Below are 21,887 nucleotides of genomic sequence, written 5' to 3' on the forward strand. Positions count from 1 at the left end.
AAATTGATCTTCCTAAAGAACTCTTGTCACAGTACTATGCTCAGAGATCTTCAGTAGACTCCCTACAGTCTGCAGATAAAGTCCAAATGCTCCAAAATCTCGTTTCAAACTACTTTTTGTTTTGATTCTTTCCCTTTTCCTTCACAACCTTTTGTTAATGATACCCCTTGTCTGAGTTACCTTTCCCTTTTAACAGCAATTGTTTAGATCCTACCCATCCTTTAAACTTTAAAGCCGAACTTAAAGTTTACATCCTACATATATCCTTTTAAGTGCTCTAGCTAGAAGGAAGGAATCTCTTGATCTCTCAATTGAATTCTAATAACACTTCGTTCCTTTCAGATTGTACTTATCCATGTCTGTCTTGCATTAGGGTTGCCTGCCTTACTGCCTTGACTAGTCTGTTTCTTGAGGAATGACTCTGCCCTTGTTATTTCTCATAGAACCTAGTGTATTACAGCCAAGACAGTATAACAGAGTGATTAAGAACACAGTTTTGCATCCTGGCTCAAGAACCTACAATATGGCCTTTTTTTTTTTACTGGTAAGGGAATCACAACCCTTGGCTCGGTGTTGTCCGCACCACGCTCAGCCAGTGAGTGCACTGGGCCATCCCTATTATATAGGATCCAAACCCACGGCCTCGGCGCTATCAGCACCGCACTCTCCCGAGTGAGCTACGGCGTTGGCCCTACAATATGGACTTTGAGCAAGTTATTTTTCTCTAAAACTTAGTTTCCTTATGTGTACAATGAAAGTCCTCCTTCAGGTGCTCCTTTATGGGCTTTAAGATAACAAATGTGAATTTCGTAGCAATAGCAAGTACTTAATAAATATTAGCTTTTATACATCCAATCAATGTTTACTGAACACTTAAACATCCCAGTCTGAACAAAGCACCTGCATTACAATTACTTTATCTTCAGGGCTTCTTCAATGTGTTCATGCTTGGCTAGGGTCTAAATGGGCTTACCAAAAAGATTCGCTCCCAGAATGGTCTGCCCTAGGAGATCAGATTTGGGAGCCGTGGGCCTGAGAATCAGAGATGAAGGGGAAAAATGCTTGCAGTCAAAATCAGTTTGTATTCAGCCAACCAAAGTTTAGAACTCCCTCCTCCCCCAACACACACACTACAGAGATACTCTACTGTAGTTAAAGAGTGTTGTCAGTAAATGTCAGGGACCTTTAAAGAAGCCTGGAGACTCAGAAGGAAGGGTAAGAGCAAATGTGGTTGATTGCTTAGGGAAAGAGAAGTTTATTTCCACACAAGTGTAAGAGTCTTGAATATGTTGCAGACTAAGGGAAAGAGTAGTCACTGAAGAAAGATGGAGAATGAAAAGATCATGAGAACAATAATTGATGGAGTGGGAATTATCCAGCCAAGTGATGGTCAGGGCCTGAACCACAGCAGTGGAAGTAGGAGAGGAGATAGTTCAGAGAAATGGAAATAAAAATGGGCAAGTTTCAATTATTCATTTATTCATTTTGAGATCAGCATTGATCTCAAAATCCTGGGTAAAAATAAAGTCTAAGGGAAGAGTGCAGGAAAAGTTAGGTAGACAGAAAAAGCCTCAGAAAGAAGCAGGGATATTTCTTCCTCTGAACAAAAGGAAAGGGATGGTTGGGTATATTTGGAGATGAAAAAAGTTCTATTATTTCAAGACTGAAGGTTTTTATTTTCTTGGTGACGTAAGAAATTAAGCCATCATCAGTAGTGATGATGTCAGCAGGAAGACCAAAGAAGACTGGGAGCCAAAAGAGAATGGTATCTGTTTATGAAAAAGAAATAGAGGGCCGGCCCGTGGCTCACTTGGGAGAGTGCGGTGCTGATAACACCAAGGCCCCGGGTTCGGATCCCATATACGGATGGCCGGTTCACTCACTGGCTGAGCGTGGTGCTGACAACACCAAGTCAAGGGTTAAGATCCCCTTACCGGTCATCTTTTTAAAAAAAAAAAAAGAAAGAAAAAGAAATAGAGATGAGTAAGAGGACTTCTTTAAAAAATTTATTTTATTGTTTATGAATATTTATGGGGTACAAAGCAAATTGTTACCACTCGTGCCTAAGATGTGATGGCCAGATCCATACTGGCAGCATGTCCATTACCACAAATTGTGATTATAGGCTGTGTCCTCAACCCAATTATCCCCGATCTCCCTCCCCATCCCACTTTCCCCACTCCACTTTATCTTCCTAAGTATGTTTTCTCCCTCTGCAAGTCCAATGCACCACTGTGGTCTTTCTTTCCTTTCTTGTTTATCTCTTAGCTCCCACTTATGAGAGAGCACATACAGTATTTGTCCCTCTGTGCTTTGCTTATTTCACTCAACATAAGTTTCTCCAAGCTCATCCATGTTGTTGCAAATGGGAGAATTTCATTTTTTATATGGCAGCATAGTATTCCACGGTGTATATATAGCACAGTTTCCTTATCCAATCATCCGTCAATGAATGTGTAGGTTTGTTCCTTATCTTGGCTATTTGGAAAAGAGCTGTGATGAACTCGACATGATAATTTCCATTCCTTTGGGTATATACCCAGAAATGCGATTGCTGGATCATATGGAGGATCTATCTGTAGTTGTTTGAGAAACCTCCATACTGTTTTCCATAGTGGTTGTACTAATTTACAGTCCCACCAACAGTGTAGGAGTGTTCCCTTCTCTCCACATACTCACCAGCATTTGTTATTCACCATCTTTTTGATTATAGCCAGTCTAACTGAGGTGAGATATCTCAATGTGTTTTTCATTTGCATTTCCCTGATGACTAGTGATGTTGAGCATTTTTTCATGTACTTATTGGCCATTTGAATGTCTTCCTTTGAGAAATGTCTATTCAGTTCCTTTGTCCATTTTTTAACTGGGTTATTTGTTTTCTTACTGTACAATTGCTTGAGTTCCTTGTATATTATGGATATTGATCCCTTGTCAGATTCATAGTTAGCAAAAATTTTCTCCCACTCTGTAGGTTGTCATTTCATTCTCTTGATTGTTTCCTTTGCTGTGCAGAACCTTTTTAGTTTGATATAGTCCCATTTGTTTATTTTTTCTTTTGTTGCTTGTGCTTTGGGGCTCATGTTCATAAAGTCTGTGCCCAGACCTAGTTGCTAAGTGTTTCACCTATATTTTCCCTTAGTAATTTTACAGTTTCAGGTCTTATGCTTAAGTCTTTAATCCACTTTGAGTTGATTTTAGTACATGGTGAGAGGTGCATGTCTAGTTTCATTCTTCAACATATGGATATCCAAGTTTCCCAGTACCACTTATTGAAGAGGCAGTCTTTTTCCCAATGTATGTTTTTGTTCCCTTTGTTAAATATCAGATGGCTGTAAGCCTGAGGGGTGATTTCTGGGTTCTCTATTCTGCTCCACTGGTCCGAGTGTCTATTTTTATACCAGTACCATGCTGTTTCGATTAATATAGCTTTGTAGTATAATTTGGAGTCAGGTAGTATTATGCCTCTGGGTTTATCTTTTTTGCTGAGGATTGCTTTGGCTATTCGTGGTCTTTTGTTGCTCCATATGAATGTTGAGATTGTTTTTTCCGTTTCTGTTAAGAATGTCATTGGTATTTTGATGGGGATTGCATTGAATCTGTAGATCGATTTGGGTATTATAGACATTTTCACAATGTTAATTCTTCCAATCCAAGAGCATGGAATGTCTGTCCATCATTTTTTGTCTTCTTTAATTTCTTTCAATAATGGTTTATAGTTCCCGTTGTAGAGATATTTCACCTCCTTGGTTAAATTGATCCCTAGGTATTTTATTTTTTGTGTGACTGTTGTAAATGGGCTTACTTTCTTGATTTCTCTTTCTGTTAGCTCATTATTGGAGAATATAAATGCAACTGATTTGGGAGAATTTATTTTGTATCCTGCAATGTTACTGAAATTATTAACCAGCTGAAGGAGTTTTTGATAGAGTCTTTAGGTTTTTCTATATATAGTTTGTTATTGGCAAATAGGGATAGTTTGACTTCGTCTTTTCCAGTCTGGATGCCCTTTGTTTCTTTCTCTTGCCTGATTGCTCTGGCTAGTACCTCCAGTACTATGTTAAATAGAAGTGATAAGAGTGGGCATCCTTGTCTTGTTCCTGTTCTTAAGGGAAAAGCCTTCAATTTTTCCCCATTCGGAATGATACTGGTGGTGGGCTTGTTAAAGATGGCTTTTACTGTGTTGAGATACTTTCCTTCTATACCTAATTTGTTGAGAGTCTTTATCATGAAGGGATGTTGAATTTTGTCAAATGCTTTTTTGGCATCTATTGAGATAATCATATGGTTTTTTCCCCTGAGTTTATTGATGTGATGTATCACTTTAATTGACTTTCGTATGTTGAACCATCCTTGCATTCCTGGGATGAATCCCACTTGATCATGGTGTGTAATTTTTTTGATGTGTTGCTGTATTGATCACTAATATTTTGTTGAGGATTTTTGCATCTATGTTCATCAAGTATATTGGCCTGTAATTTTCTTTTTTTGTTGTGTCTTAATCTGGTTTTTGAATCAGTTGGCCTCATAGAATGAGTTTGGAAGAACAGCTTCTGTTTCAATTTTTTTTAATAGTTTGAGGAGAATTGGTATTAATTCCTCTTTAAATATTTGGTAGAAATCAGCTGTAAAGCCATCTGGACCTGGGCTTTTCTTTGTTGGAAGATTGCTGATTACTGCTTCAATCTCGTTGCTTGTTATTGGTCTGTTCAGGTTTTCTACCTCTTCTTGGTTCAGTTTGGGTGGTCTGTATGTGTCTAGAAACTTATCAGTATCTTCCAGGGTTTCATATTTGTTGTCATACAGTTATTTACAATAGACTCTAATGATTGTTCATATTTCTGTGGTATCAGTTTAATGCCTCCTTTTTTATTTCTGATTTTTGTTACTTTGGTCTTCTCTCTTCTTTTTTTTTTTTTTTTTTCTTTTCTTTTTTTCTTGTTAACCTAGCTACTGGTTTGTCTAGTTACCTTCTCGAAAAACCAACTTTTTCTTTGTTGATCTTTTCTATAACTTTTCAGGTCTCTGTTTCATTTAGTTTTGCTCTGATCTTTTTAAATTTTTATTTCTTAATTTTTAATGAATCATAATTGATTATACATATTTTGGGGGTACAATGTTGACATACGTTGATCAAGTCAATATTAGAAGCATATATATAGTTACAAATTGTACTTATTCTTTATGCCCCTTGTCCAATATCTCCCTATCCCCCCCATTCCTCCTCCCACCTCTGATAACCCTAGATTTCTTCTCTCCTCTGAAAGAGTAATGGTTACTCTGTTGATTTGTTGTAGATGATCTGTCCAATGCTGAGAGGTGTGTTCAGTTCCCCCAATGTTATCATAGATCAGATATATGCTTCTTCTGTCATTCTGGAATGGGCTTTGTGGAGAAAGACATCCTCTTCTTTTCTTTGGTCTCTGCTGGTGACTCTCCTTGTCTCGATGCACTACAGTGGCTGGTGGACCATCAGCATGGTGGTTGTAGCATCTATCTGCTTTCGCAGCAGCCATGTTTATTGTGGTGGCTATGGTGGGCCACCCACCTGGAGGTGATGTTTTTGGCACATTTCTTGATGCTGTCTCTGTGCCTGGTTGTGGCAGGGATCCAGGCCCAGATCCAAGCCTCAGGTCCCCGGGCAGGCCCTGAAGCTCTGGTGGTGTGCCAGGTTGTGGGAGGGGGATCCGGCCCCCAGTTCCATACCTCAGGTCCCAGGGTGGGCCCTGAGGTGCTGGTGGTACACCTGGGCCAGAACTAATTTTTTGTCCTTTGCTTATTTCTAAAATGGGGGAACTTCCTGTGGGGACCAGTGCTTGAGCTGTGTGGTTTAGCTAAATTGCTGCCTTGCTGCTGATTCCCTAGGGAAGGCTTTTTGTGCAGCTCAGGGTTTAATGGTTGACCTCATAGGTACTTGCAGCTCTCCAGAGACCTGGTGCACCTGGGCTGTGTAAAAACTCTGATCTGAGGGCCGGCCTGTGGCTCACTCGGGAGAGTGTGGTGCTGATAACACCAAGGCCATGGGTTCGGATCCCACATAGGGATGGCTGGTTGCTCACTGGCTGAGCGTGGTGCTGACAACACCAAGTCAAGGGTTAAGATCCCCTTACCAGTCATCTTTTAAAAAAAAAAAAAAAACAACTCTGATCTGAGCCTGAGTTTTTTTCATCAAACTGCACCCCATGCAATTCTTTATTCCTGACCAGTCTCCTTTGAGTGATCCTTCACTGATTCGGGGGCAGATCTGTTGACCTTGCTGTGCTCCAGTGTTCCCCTGATGAGCCTGTCTCCCCCACCTCCTGTGCTGCAAACACTTCTCATGGGATTGGCTGTGCACTGGTCCCTTGCAATGACTCACCAGCCTCTGAGTGGCTCCTTTTTTTCAGTTTCTGTGGCTCCCTGCTCCTATGTGGGTCCACGTGAACCCTATTAGTGGTCTTGCTGCCCTGGGGGCCATCAAGGCCCTCTTCTCCCCTGCCACCTCCAAGTAACTCCATCTGAAGGGCACAGCTGTGGCTTTTTCTGTCTCCTGCTCCATACACTCAGCAGCTCCAGTCTTAAAGCAGCCACAGCATGCAATGCTCGTAGTGGTTTTTTCTTTCTTTCATTGTGGCTTCTCCCACCTTCATGCACTCTTCCCCTGTGCTCTAGAGGCCTCAGCTTGGCTGTTGTTGCTTTTTATAGCTTTAATTCAGTTGATTTGTGGAAGAGAATGACACTGGGGACTGTCTATTCTACCTTCTTGACCAGAAACCTCGAGGTTGGTGCTCTGATCTGAATTATTTTTTTCTGTCTACTACCTTTATGATTGCATTGTTGTTGTTTTTCAAGTTCTTTGAGGCATAGTGTTAGGTGGTTTATTTGAAGTCTTTCCATTCTATTGATGTGTTTATTGCAATAAATTTGCCTTTTAGTACTGCTTTTGCAGTATCCCCAGGTTTTAGTATGATGTATCTTTATTTTCATTAGTTTCAAGAAATTTTCTGATTTCCTGTTTAATTTTTTCTTGGACCCATAGGTCATTCAGGAGCCTATTGTTTAGTTTCCATGTATTTGTATAGTCTCCAGGGTTGTGCTTGTTATTGATTTCCAGTTTTAGTCCATTAAGGTCTAAAAAGTTACTTGGAAAGATTTCAATTTTTTTAAAATTTGCTGAGACTAGATTTGTGACCTAATATGTGATCTATCCTGGAGAATGTTCCATGTGCTGATGAGAAGAAAGTATATTCTTTAGTTGTTGGGTGAAATGTTCTGTACATATCTGCCAGGTCGAGCTGGTCTACATATCTGCCAGGTCAAGCTGGTTTAAATCCTGTGTCTCTTTGTTGATTTGTTACGTGGAAGATCTGTCCCGTACTGAGAGAGGGGTGTTTGGGTCACCCACTATTGATGTATTGGGGCCTATTTCTTTCTTTAGGTCTAAGTGTATGCTTTATATATCTGGGTGCTCCAGTACTGGGTTCATATATATTTATGACTTTTATGTCTTCTAGCTGGATAGATCCTTTTATCATATAGTGGTCTTCCTTGTCTATTTTTATGTTTTTTGGTTTAAAGTCTATTTTACCTGATATAAGAATAGCTACTTCTGCTCATTTTTGCTTTACATTTGCAGGGTATATCTTTTTCCATCTCTTCACTTTTTTATCTGTGTTTGTCTCTTTATGTGAGATAGGTCTCTTGAAGGCAGCATATACTTGGGTCTTGCTTTTTAATCCAATCAGTCAATCTGTGCCTTTTTTTTTTTTTTTTTCCTGACCGGTAAGGGGATCGCAACCGTTGGCATGGTGTTGCCTGCACCACGCTCAGCCAATGAGCACACTGGCTATCCCTATATAGGATCCAAACCCACGTCCTCAGCACTACCAGTGCCGCACTCTCCCGCGTGAGCCATGGGGCCAGCCCAATCTGTGCCTTTTGAATGGGGAGTTTAATCCATTCACATTTAGGGTAGTTACTGACAGATATTGTTCAATTCTTGTCATTTACTTGCTTTTTGTTTAGATGTTTTAAATATCTTTTGATCCTTACTTCCCCTTTTATTTCTCTTCTTCAATGTTAGTTGGATATTTGAGGTGGCATGATTTAGCTTCTTGCTCTTTCTCACTGGCATTTTTGTTTTAACGCCAAGTTTTACTCTTTCTTGTGTATCTGTGGTAGTGACATTCATTATTCAGATTCCAGATGCAGGACTCCCTTGAGAATTTCTTGTGGTGAACTCCCATAATTTTTGTTTGTCTGGGAAATACACTATTTCTCCCTCATTTCTAAAGAAGAGGCTTGCTGGGTAAAGAATTCTTGGCTGAGGGCCAGCCCGTGGCTCACTTGGGTGAGTGTGGGGCTGTTAACACCAAGGCCATGGGTTCAGATCCCTATATATGGATGGCTGGTTAGCTCAATTGGGAGAGCGTGGTGCCGACAACACCAAGTCAAGGGTTAAGATCTTCTTACTGGTCATCTTTTCAAATTAAAAAAAAAAAAAATTCTTGCCTGGGAGGTTTTTTCTTTTAGAGTCTTGAATATATCATTCCCCTTTCTTCTGGCCTGTAGGCTTCAGTTGAGAAGTCTGCTGTTAGTCTAACAGTGGTTCTCTTATAGGTGACTTGATGCTTTTCTCTTGCTGCTTTAAGAATTCTCTCTTTGTCTTTGAGCTTTGCAAATTTGACTACAATATGTCTTAGAGAGGATCTTTTTGGATTGAATCTGTTTGGGGACCTTTGAGCTTCCTGGATCTGAAGTCTGCATCTCTCCCTTCCCCTGGGAAGTTTTCTGTCATTATTTCCTTGAACAGGATTCCAATACCTTTTCCTTTCTCCTCCCCTTCTGGAATACCCACAATTCAGATGTTAGAGCGCTTGAGGTTGTTTGCTATCTCTCTTAGATTTTCCTCATTATTTAATTTTTTTTTTCCTTTTGTTCTGTCTGCCTGTGTTATTTAGGAAAGACCGTCTTTGAGATCTTTCTTCTACTTGCTGTAGCCTGCTGCTTAAGCTCTCTGTTGTGTTTTTTATTTCAATGAGTGAATCTTTCATTTCTAGGAGTTCTGCTACATTCTTTTTTAAGGTATTAATCTCTTTGTAAATTTCCTCCTTCATATTCTGGATATTTTTTCTTGTTTCCTTCTGTTCTGTAATTGAGTCTTCTTTTATTTCTTCAAGCTTTCTTACGATCATTGCTCAGACTTCTTTTTCAGACATTTCAAGGATTCCCTGTTCTATGGGGTCTGGAATTTGAGCATTACTGTATTCATTTGGTGTTGTCATATCTTCTTGTTTGTTTGTAGTTCTAGTATTTTTTCATTGATGTTTGGTCATCTGGTAGAGGACTTGCTTCTTCTGTTATTCTGGTGTTGGCTATGAGGATAAAGACTTCCTCCTCTATTTGCCATCTCTACTGGTGACTCTTATATCAATGTAGTCAAGTGAATTGCATGTTGCCTTTAGAGTGGCCTTGACTGCTACTGTGGTGGTGAACTGTCCTTGTGGTGACAGAAGGTGTGGAGGTATCTATTTTACACCACCTTGGCTCCTATTCTAGCTTTCCACGGCTGTAGACTGAGCTGCTGGTGCTGTGCAGGTCTCAGCTCACCTTGGTGCCTACTGGGCTGTGTGCTCTTCCCTTCCCCTCCAGGGCCTTAGACTGGACCCGGGTGCCACAAGGGTATGGTCTCAGCTTGCCTCCATGGCTGCTGGGCTGTGTGCTCTTCCCTTCCCCCCAGGGCCTTAGACTGAGCCCCGGTGCCACGTGGGTCTTGTTTCACCTTGGAGTTGCTGGGGTATGGGCACTTCCCTCTAGCCCTTAGACTGGGCCCCAGTGCCACAGGGGTCTCTGAGTAATAGGACTATTGATTAGTTTTGATTTCCAAGTGAATTTGTAAATAGTGATATTACAATGAAGCCAACCAGCATCCATTTCTTAGCCATCAGAAAGCAGGACCTAAAACAGATTGTTGGGTTTATTCAGTATTGGGGATCATTGGTGGTAATGAGAGAATGTCAAGGGGGATGGGATTTTGATTTTGAGATAATTTAAAATATTGAGGTTACATTGAGAGAAATAAAGGCAAAAGAAAGGTGTCAGGTATAAATTGGCAGATTTAGATGTGGAGATGAGGTCAAAGAGCAGATTTTTTAGTAGTGAGGGAATAGCAGAGGAGAAAGGAGAAATGGCCTGTAAAGTAAGGCAAATCATAACTAAAGCCAAAATGTTTCGTTATTTTAGTTATTATTTTAGTTATACTAAGTTTCCATTTATATTGTCAGAGCTAGGGCTCAGACCCTCCAAACCCATTGTACAGACTGGGTCCCCAGACCCCTCACACACAGGTCCGTGATAGGTAATTGGGAAAGATTCCAGGAGAACATTGGCAGATGACATGAGCTCAGTCCTCAGCTTCCTCAGTAGCAGCAGCTTACAGGCCCAGCAGTGGCAGTGGCCTTGCAGAGGGTCCCAGGGGCACTAGCAGCAGCCTCGAGCAGCAGCAGTGGCCTCCCCATGCCCCCCCCATGGGGGGTATCCCAGGGATGAGAGGCGCCATGGATCAGAGCCACCCATCCTTATACTTAAGTCCATAACCCAGGACACCTGGGTGCACATGCAAAACTACACTAGATGATAACCAAGGAACACCTGAGTGCACATGCTTATTTACATCAAATGCTCCGCAACATTCTGAACATCTGGGGGGCCCTGACCATTTTTCCTGTATTTTCCCAACATGGCCAAAGAATGAAACTTTTAGAAATGGTGACATATTGCAGTTTTTAAAAAAGAATAACTTCATTATAGCAAGCAACTGTGTAGGCCTCTTAGGAAATGCCATTAGTTTTATATCTGTGGCATTCCTATAATTTGCTTTTTGATTTGCCAATGTCTTGAAAGCTTTTGCTTGTCAGTACATAAAAATTGACTTCAGTCTTCTGATTTTTTAATGAGTGTTTATTTTATCAAGTTCATATAGGTGCATAATCTGAAAACTAAATTAGCATTGAAAAGGCTAAATAAAATACAGTGATTCTGTGCCTCACCTGTACGCAGTTTCCCCAATCCTTTTGCTCAGAGGCAATGTCTTTCTACTCTCACCTGTTTCTTCTGCCATTATATACCTTCACATTTCTAAATAACAGGCATGTACTGCTATCAATCATCAATTTCAGACCTCATCTACTTACCTGCCATCTCTTTGCACATTTGTCCCCTACCCTTCCAATACAGTTGTTATAATATGTGGTTAAATCAGTACTCAATATTTGCATTATTGTGCCTACATGAATACTATTCACACCTGAAAGTTGTAGTATATTTAATCATGATTTTCTTCCTTTTTTAAGAAATGAACTTTATTTTTTAGAACTGTTTTAGGTTTTCAGAAAAATTATGAAGGTAGTACATAGAGAATTCCCATATACTCTGCATCCAGTTTCCCCTATTAACATCTTACATTAGTATATTACATTTGTTACAATTAATGAACCAATAACGATACATTATTATTAACTAAAGACATGGTTTATACAGATTTCCTTAGATTTTTGCCTCCTGTCCTTTTTTTGCTCCAGGATCTGTTCCAGGGTATCTCATGATACATTTAGTTGTTGTATCTCCCTCTGCCCCTCTAGGTGTGACAGTTTCTCAGACGTTCTGTGTTTTCCATGGCCTTCCTATTTTTTTCCAGAGGTAAAATATGCTTATTTTTTTTCATCTGGTTGGAGCTTTTTCTTTTCAATCTACTGCTAATTTTCCCATAATTTCCCATAGTGTCTCAGTACATTTTTCCACAAGATCACTTATATCTGGTAATCCAGCCATTCCAGTTTTCTTTAGAACCCTCTCTCCTGAGGACTTCTATTCTCTCTGAGCTGTGCTCCCTGGGCAGGCTGTAGTGTTATCCTTGGACTTCCCCTGCTTTCAACTTTGGAAGTGCCTTTGCTGTTCTCCTGGGATGTATTCCCTGTATCCTGGGTCTCATGCTTTTCTCTTTCTTAGCTTATTTTCTTGTGTTGGTGAAGAAACTTCTCCAGTAGTTTCTTTAGGTTAAAAAGAAGGTAAGGAAAAAAGCATTGTGAAAACAGACCTCAAAACATCTGCTTCTTGAGTTGCTCTAGTCTGGACTGGCTACCTTTTTATACCTGTTGCACAGGTATGAAGATTCCCTTTGCTTCTTCCCTGGGTTGTATTTTCTGCTTTCTGTACCCCATGTTTTCTTTCTTGATTTATTCCCTCATTTTGGTGCATATACAGAATAGGTTCCTGAGAATGAATGCATAGAAAATATATTTTTTGAAACTTTATTTTACCCTAACCCTTGGGAGATAATTTGACTGGTAGAGGTTGGAAATAATATTCTCCCAGAATTTTGCAGACATTGCTCCAGGGTCTTCTAGTCTCCAGTGTTGCTACTGAGAATTCCAAAGCCATTCTGATTTCCATCTGGCCTCTGTATACGAGCTGTTATCCCCACTCTCTTTGGAGACTTTTAGGATATTCTTTTATTCCCAGTGTTTTGAAATCTCATAGGGATTCGATGTAGTGTATGTCTGTTTTCATCCTATGTGGGGCCGTTCAATCTGGAAACATGACATTCAGTTCTGGAAATAAGTTTCTTGAGTTATTTCACTGATGATTTCTTCCCTTCTGTGTTCTCTGTCTTCCCTTTCTGGAAGTCCTATTATTTGGATACTGGATGTCCCGGACTTATTTTTCACTCCTATTTTTCATCTCTGTCATTTTGCTCTACTTTTTGAGAGTTCTTTTTCTGTTTTCTGATTGTTCCTATTTTTTATTAGCTTCCTGTTCTTGTTTCCTAGATGCAATGTCTTGCTGTATCTTTCTGAGAATATTAGTAATAGTTCACTTTTAAGTTTTGTTTTTGTTTTTTTTCCTCTCTGTTTCTCTTTCCTCCAAATTATTTTTCTATTTTGGTCTCTCTTTCATGTTAGATGTGCTCCTCTGATATCTGTTAATCCTTGGATGTCTCCTCATGATTAACAGAAGGAATTGAAAGCTGATTGGAAGCTCTGAGTGTAGTTATGGGGCCTGTCAACTTTGAGCATCACTGAAGAATGATCTCTTTGGGTCATTTGTAGGGGACTTCCCATGTTGGTATCTCTGAGTTTTTCCTCTTTGGCTACTCAGATTCTCCAGAGAATGCTTTTCCTGTTTCCTACCTGTCAGGTAAAGGTGTGGCTGCCAGCCTGTATAGGGTTTCAGCATTCATCATTCAGTATGTATATGGTCCCTCAGCCCCAGACTTCAATTATTTTTTGGTAAGAGTATCCATGCCCTCAGCTGGGTCAACTTCTCATGCAAAGACTGCCTCTTTTATCCTCTCTAGAGAAAATATTCTCTCGAAGTAGAGGAGGCAAGAAGGGATCTTCCTGATACTTAGCTTTCCACCCAATCCTTATTTTAGCCAGATACCCTTCATTCTATAGGTACCTATTGTTGCCTATTATGGAGAGTTTTGAGTATTGTGCTATGTAAGTCAGGTTGGTTTTCAGCTTTCCCACTGCTGGTTTAAGATTTGGATTTCTCTTGTTTGCTAAAAGAGTTACTTCTCATTCATGTACTTTCTAGCTTACAAAATTCTTGCTGTTGCTCTTTCCTGTATTTTCTGTCTTTGTGGGTTAAAAAAAAAAAAGAAAAATTCCTTGTAGTTTTACTGGGGCTAGAAGAAGGGTAAACTTAGTTATGTTTGTTCAAATTGCTATTTTAGCCCAGAAATCTCTACATTAGTCTTTTAAACTACAACATAGGATTTATAGTGTATATATACCAACATGTTTTTATCCAACCCCCATTGATAGAATTTGTTTCCAAATTTTTACCATCACAAACAATGCAGTATTCTTGTACATACTTCACCTTCTCTGCACATATGGAACTGTTTCCATATGTGAAATTTATGGATTGAATATGTGCATTTAAAATGGGGGCCTGGGCCGGCCTGTGGCTCACTCGGGAGAGTGCGGTGCTGATAACACCAAGGCCACTGGTTCGGATCCCACATAGGGATGGCTGGTTAGCTCACTGGGTGAGCGTGGTGCTGACAACACCAAGTCAAGGGTTAAGATTCCCTTGCCGGTCATCTTTTAAAAAAATAAATAAAATAAAATAAAATAAAATAAAATAAAATGGTAATAGCTACTGCCAATTTGTCATTCAGAGAGGCTGTCCAGTTTACTGTCCCATCAGTAGTACCTATTTTCCCACACCCTTGCCAACACTGGAATAATCTTTGAAACTTGAAATCTTGAAATCTATGGCCACTATTAATTTTTGCCTCCTGAAACTTAGGCCATTTGCATAGTCCCCTTCCGTACTGATTAGGTTTAACCTGTATGATCAATAAGATATTGCAGAAATGATGGCATATGACTTCTGAGGCGAGGTAATAAAAGTCATCATGCTTTCTGCCCTGAGATTTTTTTGGATCTCTCAGTTTGAGGGAAGCCAACCTCCATGTCTTCAGGACATTCAAGCAGTCCTGTGGGGAGGTCCAAGTGGCCAGGAACTGAGGTCTCCTGCCAGCAACCACAATGAACCTGCCAGGCATGTGAGTAAACCACCTTAGAAGTGTATCCTGCTGCCCAGTGGAGTCTTGAGAGGGCAGCAGCCTTGGCTGACCCCTTGACAACAACTTAAGCAGCTCCCAGAATCCTGACCCACAGAAAATGTGGGAGATAATAAATATTTATTGCTTTAAGTAGCTAATTTCAGAGTAATTTATGTGTAGGTATATAGTTGTGTACAAGTAATACAGATTTTTTTTGGTCCATTTGCTTTCTTCTGCGAATCTCCTGCTCATCCTGTGTCCATTTTCCTATTGCACCATTTAAAAAAAAATTACATAGCTATTCTTTACATATAAAATATATATTTATCTATTCACCATGTCTCTGTAGAGAGTCACCTCCAAGAAAAAGGCCCTCATCAGATGCATTCCCTGGACTTTGGATTTCCCAGCCTCCAAAACTATAAGAAATAAATTCTATTTCCTTATGAATTACCCAGTTTCAGGTCCTCTGTTGTAAGCAACAGAAATGGACTAATACAGCTAGCCTGCCACAGATTGTAGATATAACAGAATAAATAGGAACAACAGGATAATACATTCACGTGTTCTCTTACTTTGGTGCTACTTTTTTGTCCCCTTCCTTAGTGACTGGAAGGCTCAACAACTTGGTTAGAAATTTAGCTCTTCCAATTATTAGCTAGTAATTTCAGTTACTTATTTTCTCTGAGCCTTAATTATGCTATCTGTAATAACTGGAATTATAACAATACCATTTATGGCTGGGGTGACAGACCCTCAAGAACACAACACCACAATGATAGCTTGTATATATTTTCAGCAAGGCAGAAGTAAATTATACACAGCTATTAGTGGAATACAGCAAATAGGTTTCATTTGAACCATGTGTCAGATCTTCATGGACTCACACATTTCTGCCTCTTAAGCCAACCAGTACATGAGTGAACTGTGCCATCACAAAAATACATATGCCAGGCTATGGCAGGCTGTAGGAGCGTATAGAAGGCATATTAAAAGCTTGATCAGCAATGTGTGGCTCAAGGATTTCGTGACTATATAATCCTGGGTTACATTACCTATTTCACCAATCTTGAAATTGTTTTGAGGGGTCGGCTGCCATCATCAAGTATTTTAAAGACAAAAAACCAGAAACACCACTCCCTAGTCCTTGAAAGTTCCATTGCCTCAGTGCACATAACACTTCCTCAGGAGTTATGAAGCTTAAATGAGACAAGGTATGTAACAGTATCTACCTGCTGCATTCCACTGGTTTTATAACGATGAGTATTTGAATGTTTATGTAAACAAGGTTTTGAAGAAAAAGGTGCAGAGTACTATACCAAGCAGAGATAACAAGAATTTTTAAAAAGATGCTGGCTGTAAAACCTAGTGGATAAGGCAGATAAATCACACCATACAGTGTGATGGTTACCAGAGGCTTAAGATAACCTACAAGCTGGACTCTGAACTCAGATGGCATAGAATCCACAGAGCTGTTTAGATACATCTGGAGGTACTGGCCGGTAGAAGAAAAGAGGAAGGGTTGCCCAGTCACAGGGCACAGCTAAAGACACGGGGTTTTGAGAGGAGGGCACATTCTGGGTTAGGAGGATGTATCTTCAGATGAGACCAATATTGAGGTGCTTGCAAGGTCCACATCAGGCACGTTTCTAAAGCAAGAAGCCCAATTATTCCTCTATCCCATGACTTAGAGTCCCATCATGAAGTCTAGAGTTTTGCAAGTTGACATGCCCCCTGCCTTCAAGGGCAAACTGAGTTAAGTGGAGCTGTTTGCCTACAGCTCAAGAATCTCACTGGCCAGTCACTTTTTTCCTGGCTGGCAGAGGTCACTTCTCAGTGACCCACAATTCTGCTCTGTGCTCTAACCTAAGGAAAAAATTCAACGTTTACTTGAGTAACTTGATAATCAAGTTCCGTCAACTGGAACACTTAATCTTTTAGTTACTTTCAGGTTATCTGGACCTGGTCTGAGGGGCAGGGTGTGGTCCTCACTTTTTTTTTTTTTCCTTTTCTTTGCATCTTCTGCTTTCTCCTGTTTAAAAAGCCCTTTAGAGTTACTTAGAGGCAACTTTTTTTTTTTTTTTTTTTTTTTTTTTTTAAGAGGCAACATTTTAGAAGTGGAGCCAGAAGTCGGAGCGTTTACCTCAGTGACGGGCGACTTTCTGGCTCCGCAGTACAATACCATTCCCAGGTTCGACGGCTAACTCAGAAGGAGATGCCAACCCTCGAATCGGAGGGAAACCCGAGAGCCTGTAAAATTAGGAGACCTCACTGCGGTCAGTGCCAGCCAAGACTAAAAACAAAGATTCAGCCCAAACAAAACACCATCAAAAAGCTCCATGCTTTTCTATTCTTTGCTGTCTTGCAATCTGTTAAGGGTGGGGTCTGGCACATTACAAACCAAGCGCCCGCCGGAGCCCTCAGGGCACAGCCGCAGGGCGCGGCCCTGTCCCCGCGCCCGGTGCGGTGGCGCGCACACCCCTTTAATGCAGACTCAGGTTCTCAGGCCCCGCCTTCCCCGGGCCCAGCTGATCTCCGCCGCCCACAAGGCCCGAAACTCAGGCGCCCGGAGCCCTACGCCCTCCATTCCAGAGTCTCCCGCTCCGGCCGGGGCACGCCCAGAGCGCGGCGGGCAGCGTGGTCGGCGCGCGGGTCTCAGGCCGGGCCGCGCAGCCTCCGGGCGCCCCGGGCGCAGGGACGGGAGGCGGGGCGGCCGGGGGCGGAGCGGCAGCCGAGGCCCTGAGCCGGGCCCCCGCTCGCCCTCCGCCGCCGGCTGGCGCGGCCATGGAGGTCTACATCCCGTCCTTTCGCTACGAGGAGAGTGATCTGGAGCGGGGATACACGGTAGGCGCGGGCCGCGGCCGGACAGGGCCCCGCAAACCGGGCCCGCGGCTGCCGCGCCCGGACCGCCGCCCCCGCCCCCGCCCCCGCCCCCGCCCCTGCCCCTGCCCCTGCGCAGGGGTCCCCTCGCTCCCTTCTCCCCTCCCCCGGCCCAGGGCGGGGGCTGCGGCCCGGTGCTGTTGCCAAGGAAACGGGAGCCCCTCCCCGGCGCGGCGGCTGCCGACGCCCCCGCCCGGCGGTGCCATCCCCTCCCCTTGGCGGCCCGCTCCCGGCCTTGGGGCTGGAGCGCCGGGACTCGAGTCCTCGGACACCGTGCTCGCCACTCTCCCCGCCGCCCGCCCTCTGGAGCCCAGGATGGGCTGCGTTCGTGTCTAGCACCGGTGTCCCCGCACTCATTCCAGGCAGAGGTGGTTTCGCGGCAGGTTCATGCTGCCTTCCAAGTTCTGTAGCATTCGTTGAGACAGAAAACATGTACCTTAAAAATAATTTTTTTGGTAGCTGTTTATTAGCGACAGTAATCACATTGTGTTGATTTTAGATGGTTTCCAAAGTTTTTGGTTTTCTTTTTTTTGCAATGTCTTGAAATGGTAAGGTCAGGGACTTATCGAGCACCTGTTCCATACCTGGGTCTGTGGTCACCAAGAAATGTGAAACAGAGCTCCCGCTCTCAGAGAGTGGAGGGGAGGGCAGGGAACAGGGCAGGGGCCCTTTCCGTAACAAGTTCAGTCAGTGAAGTGTTGGTAGTGATTGCTCAGTGAATTTGAACGTCTTTACCTAGCCAGCCTTTGCTAGTGTGAGAAATGTCTCAAGCTGGGTAGACCTTGGAAGAATTCATTTCCAGTTGTTAAGGAACAGGTCTGGGTGGGGAAAGATCGCAGAGAGTAAGTCTGAAAGGATGATTTTATTCATGGCTAATTCACCCACTTGCTAAACACCGGTTACATTCATTTGGCAGAGAAGCATTTTAACCCCTCCCCCGTCCTCTAATTTTTTTTTTTTTTCATTCATTTGGTACCCCTGTTTCTCCTCCTCTTAATATTTATCGGTATTGGGTGATAGTCTATTTGGGCCCTTGTGTTTTCATAGCGAGGAGTAAACCACCCTCTCAAAGGGCTATTTAAAATTAAGAGCGATGATTGAAAAGAACAATCTAAGAAGTATATGGGTTTTTAGAATTAAGTAGACTGCTGGGTCCAAGTGTCCCGAAACGAGTACTTAAAGTGCTTTCCATGGGGAGGAAACTGCAAGGAGAGGGACCTGTGCTCAATGGTGGCGGTTATTCACATAGATAATTCTTTCCAGTGTGTTAACATTTGGTTAGATATTCTGTAGCGTCCTTAAAAAATTTTTTTGAACTTAAACCTGAGCCTGTTCAAGGCTTTTTCCTTGAAAGTTTTATCTAATTCTCTTAAGCCTGAAACATTGGTTGTCTTTCATTCTTCCAGGTATCACCTCTCCACAAGGGCCTACCATCTTTGGGGCGTTCTTTTAGGATCTGAAGATAAAAACCCTGCTTGTTAGGGGCCTTGGTCTTCAGGGAAAAGATGAAGTTGGTCTCAGTAGTCCAATCTAAAAGTTAATTACCTGCAGAAATAAGCACTTTTAAATAGATCAAAGTTAAGCCTCATTGCCCATTATTGATTTTCTTCTGTTAGAGGATCTGTGTTTTTCTCCCCAAAGTTTTCATACATGTTTTTATTATTTGTATTTATGATCAGTCATGTGCCAGACTCCAGGTTATGAATTGAGCTGATTTGGAAGGAGTCCCTTTTTTTGGTAAACTTGGCAGAGTCTGAAGATTGCTTGTGTGCTCTTTAAAAATGTACGTTTTAGAACAGTCTTAACTCATTTAGATTGGGAGCCAAACAGTTAAGATACCTTCTGAAGTGATTTTTTTTTCCTTCGTGAGTCTGTGAAGCATCTGAGCAATGGACACAGCAGTTGATTCATTCAACAAATATTAACAGAGTGCCTGCTATTCTAGGTGCTGGAATGTAGCAGTGAATAATAATTTAGCTTAGAAAAAGCTTCCAAAATTTAAAAAATATACTCTCAGCTTTCTAAATAAGGAACTGGTAAAATAATGTATACTTTGGTATAAAAAGCACATTTTTTTCACTAAGCACTTTAGTGATTAGCTTTGTGTTTTAAATTTAAAAAACATAATATCCCATTTTAACAAATTCAGTGATAAGAAGCTTGAAGTAGAAACGGATGGTTTCTCCTCATTGCTTATCGCAGCATGTACCAGAGATAAAGCGTAGGGTGTGTTCTTAGACATTGTTTTCCCTATGCTATGGAAACAAATGTTTTTTCTTTTTAAAGATTTTTAAATGGCAAGATTTTACTAAAGCTGTTATCCTACAGCTTATGGACATCTTTCAGTGTTGATATGGATAGGTCTGCCTCCTCTTTCTAACCTCTGTTGAAGGAATCTTCCACAGCAGGTTGTACCATAATTTGTTTACTCAGGTCTGTTGATGTCCGCTGACATTTGCTTCTCATTTTTAGCAACTGTGTCTAATGTTCTTTTTTTTTTTTAAAGATGACCGGTAAGGGGATCTTAACCCTTGACTTGGTGTTGTCAGCACCATGCTCACACAGTGAGCTAACCGGCCATCCCTATATGGGATCTGAACCCATGGCCTTGGTGTTATCAGCACCACACTCTCCCGAGTGAGCCACGGGCGGCCTAACTGTGTCTAATGTTAAAATAAGACATCCTTGGACATGCTTTTTTATGCCCACTACTAGGATTTCTGTAAAATGTTAACTAGAAGTGTTGCTTCAAGGTGTTTTAAAGTTTTTATAGATATTGCTCAATTGTTACTCCAAAAGTTTATATAAATTTATACTCAATGTACAAAGTAGTTTACCTTTAAAAAGTGAATTTTTGCTCTTTAAGCATCTAAACTTGGACTGTAGGCCTGCGCTGTATTGGGTGGGCAATTACAAGATGGAAGTGTGTTGTTTCTGCCCTTAAGGCTTCTCAGCCCATCCTGGAGAGGCTCAGAGCATGGCAGACAAGGGTTAGGGTGCCATGATGTCAGCTGGAGCCCTGCACCCTGGGACTGAGGGAGGGATAGAAAGGTCAGCTCTGCTCTGTAGGATGGCATGCTGGGGTGGGGCAGGAGTACTTAGGAATGCTGACTTTGAAATCTGATTAGATTTTTGCTAGGATTGTGAATTTTAGAAAGAGGAAATGCAGAGTAAAGTGTCATCTCAGGGGAAAGGCATTTTAAAATCAGATACACCAAAACAAGGGGGTAGGGCACTTCTAAATCAGTTTAATTTACAAAGAAGTAGGAAAGGATATTGTAACAAAATGCAGATGAACTTCCTGGGGAGGTTATTCTCTTCTATACCCCCCCCCCTCATATCTTACTTGTTTAGCACCTGTTTTCCTGCTAGGCAGTAAACTCTTGGAAGCTAGGAATGGTGTCCATCTCCACTGCTGTATCCTGTAGAGAGCCTATCACATAGTAAGAATTTGATACATATCTGTTGAATAAATAATGAGTGATTCAATCTTCTAATAGGGGAAGAAAATCAGAAGAGTGATCTTGAAGCATGAAGCAGCTTAGTGGGTTAGGTGAGGGGCAGGGTACAGACGACTTTCAGGTAAGTAGGAGGGATTGTGCAAAGCAATTCCAGAAAGAGAGAGGTAGGGAGAAACGAGCTAAGTAGCTTTGAGAGCTCCTAAAGGGAGTATGGACTTTAACCTCAGACAGTATGAAGTCATTGGAGAATTTTAAGGGAGGAAGTGACATGATTAGCTTTGCATTTAAAAAGATGACTATTTTAGTCAGTTCAGGCTGCTATAACAAAATACCATAAACTGGGTAATAAACATAAATTTATGTCTTATAGTTATGGAGGCTGGAAGTGTAAGATCAAGGTGCTTGCAGATTCAGTTTCTGTTGAGGGCCCATTTCCTGGTTCATAGATGGTGCCTGCATGCTGTGTCCTCACATGGTGGAAAGGACAAAGAGCTGCTCCCATGGGGCACTTATCCCATTTATGAGGGCTCTGAAAGGGCCCCACCTCCTGATACCATTACCTTGGGGTTAGGATTTTAGCATATGCATTTGCAGGAGAAACAAACATTCCGATCATAGCAATGACATGGAGCACTCCTCATTTAATGAGACACTGCAAATGACCAGAAGGGGAGGATTAAGTCCTGAACTAAGGCTTTAGCTTTGAACATAGAAAGGAAGGGATGACTACAATGATCTCCAGTACTGGTGACCAGATATGCAGCAGCAAGGTGACTCCCGTGGATCGGTGCCAGTAACCAAAGAAGAACTGAAGCAGGAAGAATATTTCATTTGGGGATCTGCTGAGTGTTTGGTGCAGCTATTTGATTTTGGAGTTCAGGGTAGATAAAGGTCTGGGCTAGAAATATGGCTCTAAGGGGTTATTCTGCATAAAAGATGGAAAAAACACATGCAGAGTGAGGAGAAAGGGAGGGCTGAGGGTAAAGTCCTAGAAC

At 41.7% G+C, this 21,887-nt stretch overlaps 1 protein-coding gene across 3 annotated transcripts in view; it reads left to right on the top strand.

Moving 5' to 3' along the window:
• The first annotated feature begins 17,126 nt into the window (after window positions 1-17,126).
• The window catches only part of SNX24 (sorting nexin 24), a 153,751-nt gene continuing 148,990 nt past the window's right edge, over window positions 17,127-21,887 (top strand). For 2 of the 3 annotated variants that reach the window (XR_010022629.1, XM_063086293.1), the window contains exon 1: window positions 17,127-17,395. Coding sequence is in view for 2 of the 3 variants with exons in the window: in XM_063086293.1 (XP_062942363.1) it covers window positions 17,336-17,395 (60 nt within the window). In the remaining variant the exon portion in view is untranslated. The remainder of the gene's footprint in view (window positions 17,396-21,887) is intronic. The other variant, XM_063086291.1, reaches the window with a different exon arrangement.

Source organism: Cynocephalus volans, chromosome 2 (genome assembly GCF_027409185.1).
Source record: "Cynocephalus volans isolate mCynVol1 chromosome 2, mCynVol1.pri, whole genome shotgun sequence".
Taxonomy (NCBI): Eukaryota; Metazoa; Chordata; class Mammalia; order Dermoptera; family Cynocephalidae; genus Cynocephalus; species Cynocephalus volans.